This window comes from Aplysia californica, unplaced genomic scaffold (assembly GCF_000002075.1).
Source record: "Aplysia californica isolate F4 #8 unplaced genomic scaffold, AplCal3.0 scaffold00744, whole genome shotgun sequence".
NCBI classification, from domain to species: Eukaryota; Metazoa; Mollusca; class Gastropoda; order Aplysiida; family Aplysiidae; genus Aplysia; species Aplysia californica.
The window spans coordinates 30,499-36,085 of NW_004798014.1; the positions used below are offsets into that span (position 1 = coordinate 30,499).

Here is a 5,587-nt window from a genome sequence, read left to right on the forward strand (position 1 = left end):
TTTTCTATCTATCTATCTATCTATCTATCTATCTATCTATCTATCTATCTATCTATCTATCTATCTATCTATCTATCTATCTATCTATCAGTCTGCCTGTGTCCTTGATGTAACACTTGAACTCTTAATTTGCGGGAACATGCAGAAGAAGAGAGTACGCTTCCTATGAGAAGAGGTTGGGTCTTTTTTTTTTAGTGGGGGGGCTGTTTTTTGTTGTATTGTTTTTTTAATCGAGTATCTCCGTTTGTCGATGACAGGCCTTGAGCCCAAACACGATCCTGATTGGCTGTTCAGCCCCACAGTTCTGCCACGGCATCGTTGACCCAGTGAGAGAAGTCTCCAACATGGCGGCCAAACACGGACTGATGTGTCACGTAGACGCGTGTTTTGGCGGCTATATGTTACCCTGGTGAGTGTAGGTAGAGACTACAAAATTCTTCTTATCCTTTTACATATATCATTTGTTTGATGCTTGGGTTTTTTTTTCGTTTGATTTATATCTTTTCATTGTTGAAAATATTTTAGCCGTTGTGTGGGTTGGGGAATTCATGTTGTTTGGATACTGCTGCTACTGTGAGTGGAAATTATTATTTGTCTTTTATTATGTTTTAGTGGCGAGAGTAGAAAATGTAATTATCTTGGCTGGATTATAGTGCTATCTATCTATCTATCTATCTATCTATCTATCTATCTATCTATCTATCTATCTATCTATCTATCTATCTATCTATCTATCTATCTATCCATCTCACTTTTTCTACAGTATTTCTCTTTCTTAGCCAGGCAGCCGCAGGCATCAATGTCTTGCAAACTGCGAACAGCCATTTAGCTACTTTAGAATTACAAAGTTCTTTATGACAAAATTGGCCATTTTGAGTCACTCAGACCATGAGGTTAGAAACCAAATGTTCTATCTGCTCTATCAAAATCGTAAGATTATTAAGAAATTCAAAGAATTGTATTCGAAAAAGCTTGGCATGTTGTGACACTCACTTTATTAACGTAAAATTTCTCAAAACTAAATACTGAGTAGATGGAATTTTGCAATGATTGGGTAAGGAAATGTCTTACAGGGTCAGATAAAAATAAGAGTCCCCGTTCGTAAGTTATCTGACCTGCTACACATGAAACTGTTAGGCATATCTGGGTTCTCAATTCACTGTAGGGTCACATTTTGGGTCGCCATGTTCCCGTGCGATAAAAGCGCTTCAAACTTATACATGTAATCTTAAGAACTGAGGAGGGGGGGGGGAGCGAAATTTATTTTTAATTTTTATAGTTTACTTGCAAGTTGTTATTTCTGGTTGTTTCAGGGTGGAGAAGCTGGGATACCAAGTGCCTGAATGGGACTTCCGGTGTCCTGGAGTGACGTCAATCTCTGCTGATTTGCATAAATATGGATACACTGTCAAGGTGAAAAAAGGGTGAAATGGTATAGGTTTAACGTCCCTATCAACACTATATGGACATTTTAGAAGCGGGACTTCCATCTACGAACGGGACAAAGGAAATGGGAAACTGGTGGGTGCAGGGCAGGGCAGTGTTTGGAAAACACAAAGGTCATCTCCACGAGATCAGCTCACTGTCGCTTACGTTGTGGGGTTGAGTATGTTTGCAATTACATTTTGTATTGGGGTGTCGGATGAGAGGGGAAAACGACATCACCAAATTTATAAACATTCTTCTTTCAAAAAGGAGCCTACAGTGAATTTGTAATCGCGGGTGGTTGGCGAGTGCTCTGGTATGGTTCACTTCTCCTTTCCTATCAAGCATCTATTGTCCTTATCTTTCCTACTTTTTTGTGTGCTGTTGCTGTTGTTAATATTGTTGTTGTTGTTATTGTTGTTGCTGTTGTTGTTGATGATGATGATGTTGTTGTTGCTGCTACTGCTTTTGCTGTTGTTGTGCGCTCTTATATGTCATGTGATTTGTGTTGCAATTGCTATAAATCTATTACTAAAGCTAAGAATGAATATTCCTAGGGACTGGAATTTTTTTTAACGCAGGAATTCGTTTTTACTCTGCTCCCTCTCTCAATTCTCAGGTCTGGCAGTGAAAGGGTTAAGGCAGGTTCTATTGTAGAGAAATTCTATAACGATGGTGCTCAGACAATGTGCAATCTTTATTCTTCTTTAATTGAACAAGCTTAAGACTACATTGGGGACGTTTAAGTTGTAATATTCTCGTCTTTTAAATCCCTTCGTTTTTTATGTCCGTTCAAGAGAGATTTAAACACAAAGTCATATCCTCTTTCTTTTTACGAATAAACAACTGCACCTGCGGCTACTGTATCTTCTGATCATTAAAAAAAACATGTATGTGTGGATTTTACTTTAAAAAACGTTGATCAAACACACAAAAATGTAAATTTGTATTTTAGAGGGACACTCAAGCTTTGGAAGTCACCAAACTCTGCTTCCATTTCCTCGCTAATTTCACCTGTGTCACCAGATGAACCCTACCTCCTTCAATCACAAAAAATATCTCGACTTCTACTCAGGATAGATGGGTATTTTTTAAAATCGAAATACGAAAAATGAACAGGCTTTAGATGTATACAAATAACTCCATATTCCCAAAAGTTATCGAGCGTCTGATTTCACTCTGGCGTGAAATATAATATGAACATCAGAACACTATGAATAGGAGGCACGAACAATCAAGACGGCGTTTCATGAAGTAGTTTCTTCAATGAATGTTAGAGGAGGTAACAAAAATACTTTCTCATACTCATAATATTAAATCCTATATATGCAGGGAGCCAGTGTGGTGTTGTATCGCCATGATGAGCTGAGAAAACAGCAGATCTACACTTTCGGCGGATGGCCCGGGGGTCTTTACGGCAGTCCTTCCATGGCGGGCAGCAGACCAGGTGAGGGATTGTACTACTGATGGCAGAACTTTCGCATTGTCTCGGAATTGTTAACAGAGTAGTTTTTTGCTGTTGTTGTTTGTGGTGTGTTATTGTTGTTGTCATTGTCGCTGTTGTTGTTGTTGTTGTTGTTGTTGTTGTTGTCGTCGTCGTCGTCGTCATCATTATTATTATCATTGTTATTATTATTATTGTTATTATTGTTGTTGTTGTTAATGCTGCTGCTGTTGGTGGTGGTTGTGGTAGTGGGGGTTGTGGTGGTGCTTTATTGTTTAGGAAGTTTGTACATGTATACTTCTCTCGCGCACACACACACACACACACACACACACACACACACACACACACACACACACTCACACACACACATGCGCGCGGGCGTGCTCGATAACACACATGCACAAACTCCACAAAATAAACTACGTCATGTACTTCCAACGAACTATAAACTCCACCCTTTTACCTTTTACCCTTTCCCCTTTGCCGTCTGACCTCTAGGCAGTAACATCGCCGCCGCCTGGGCCTCCTTGCAGTCCTTGGGAGAGGAAGGGTTCATGGCAAAGGCCAAACAGCTGATGGAAATCACAGACAAGCTCAAAGACGGGGTCAGCAAGATTGACGTGAGTAGGAGCACGAAAATACCTCAGTTTCATAATAATAATTGTATATTATAATAATAATAGAATTTTTTCGTGATTTAACAAAAACAAACCAATTAATTAATTAATTAATTAATTAATAATAATAATAATGATAATAATAACAACAATAATAATAGCAATAATTATAGCAATAATAAAGAAGAAGAAGAAGAAGAAGAAGAAGAAGAAGAGAAGAAGAAGAAGAAGAAGAAGAAGAAGAAGAAGAAGAAGAAGAAGAAGAAGAAGAAGAAGAAGAAGAAGAAGAAGAAGAAGAAGAAGAGGAAGAAGAGGAAGAAGAAGAAGAAGAAGAAAAAGAAGACTACCGAAGTTAATCAAGTGCTCCTGTTGAAACCAAAGGGAGACAGACTACCTCCCACAGACAAGTTAAACAAATACTACATCTCCAGTTTGTGAGGGGATGAAAGGAACAAATAAACAAATTATAAACTCGACTATGTTTTGCCCAAATTGGGCCCACGAAAACCGTCAGGTCTCTCCAAAAGAGTTGTTGAAGTTATTTTAACAAAATTACGTATTGGACATACCTCTTTGACACTTAGACAGGGATAATGAAAACCCTGATAGGGACTGGAACATAAAGGCGTGAAAGAATTTATTTTTGCGACCGTTCGTCTGACCATGCATCTAAATGATGTAAAATTGTGTATCGATTTTTTCATCGAAATATCGAAGAAGAAGAGGGGAAGAACCAACATGGAAAATACAAGGAGGGGTGGTGGACAGACTACTTAACTTTTTAAATAGTGCACAGAACAATTTCCTTTTCCTCATTGTGGTAACAACATAATTATTCTTTTGAGAGAGAGGGAAAACTGAACGGCATGAGGAAAGGAGTTAGAGGGCACATTGAACACTCTTTACATAATGAATAGCAAACGATTTTTGTTGTTGACAAAATGTGAAGACAAAAAGAATAATGAGGGGACACCCGGGTTCGAACCAGGGACCTCTCGATCTGAAGTCGAATGCTCTACCACTGAGCTATATTCCCTGTTAGGGACTGATATATAAAAGCGTGACAGAATTTATTTTGTGTCGGTTTGTCTGACCATGCATCAAACTGATGTAAAACTTTGTGCAACGATTTTATTGAAGTATCGAAGAAGAAGAATTTAAAAAAGTGTTTTTTGGTTAGTGTTTTACGGCGCTCGCAACTGCATACGGCCATATGAAAGCGCAGGGCACACTAAACATTTTTCAGTTGGCAGGAAATTTTAGTTTTTGCCCGGGTGGTGGCCGAAATCTACTCTTAACGATTTTAGACCACCAAAGAATCTTTAACGAACCCAACCTGCACATGGGACCTCCGAGATTTTTCGCCCTTGTCCGAGAAGGTTAGGTGTAGATCTTTCCTACCAGAAGATCGGGGATGAAGCTGAAAGACAGTAGAAAGAAGGGGCCAAGGAGAAGCAGTAGAAAGTAGAAAGGCTGCAGAAAGAGTCAGGAGCCCAGGGGAAGGGGCAAAGGAGGTGAGGGGGCGGGGCAGAAAGTGGAGACGATAGCAGACGACAGAACACTACGAAAGAGCAGGAAAGGAGGTGAAAGGAGACAGTTTTAGAGAAGAAAATGTTTCAGTCGCTACCCGGATTCGAACCCGGGACCTATGAATGAGAGGCGAACACCTTAACCGCAAGTCCACGAGAGCCCCGGATTTATTCATTTATTCTTTTTTTTTAAGAAGAAGAAAAAACAAAAAAGATAATGAGGGGACACACGGGTTCGAACCAGGGACCTCTCGATCTGCAGTCGAATGCTCTACCACTGAGCTATATCCCCTGATAGGGACTGAGATATAAAAGCGTGAAAGAATTTATTTTTGTGTCAGTTTGGCTGCCTATCAAACTGATGTATAACTGGACAACGATTTCATCAAAGAGTACAGAAACAAAAGAATACCGAAAAATGGGTGGGATAGAGGATTACCAGACGTACAATAGTGCAGAGAACATTGTTCTTTTCATCGTAGTGGTTACACCATGTTCTCTTGTGAGAAAAGCAATGGGAAATGGGATGCGGGTTGTTTTGGGTTTTTTTGGTCTTTTTTTTAGGGGGG

The 5,587-nt window shown here is 39.5% G+C and overlaps 1 protein-coding gene and 1 non-coding gene across 2 annotated transcripts in view; one reads left to right on the plus strand and one right to left on the minus strand.

Moving 5' to 3' along the window:
* LOC101861075 (sphingosine-1-phosphate lyase) overlaps positions 1-5,587 on the plus strand; it is a 29,755-nt gene that overhangs the window by 12,125 nt on the left and 12,043 nt on the right. Inside the window, 4 exon segments of the mRNA XM_035972571.1 lie at positions 149-409; positions 1,314-1,413; positions 2,758-2,872; positions 3,371-3,492. Of these exon segments, the coding sequence (XP_035828464.1) occupies positions 149-409; positions 1,314-1,413; positions 2,758-2,872; positions 3,371-3,492 (598 nt within the window).
* On the minus strand, positions 5,239-5,310 carry TRNAC-GCA. The gene has a single exon. It is a non-coding gene; the product is annotated as a tRNA-Cys (tRNA).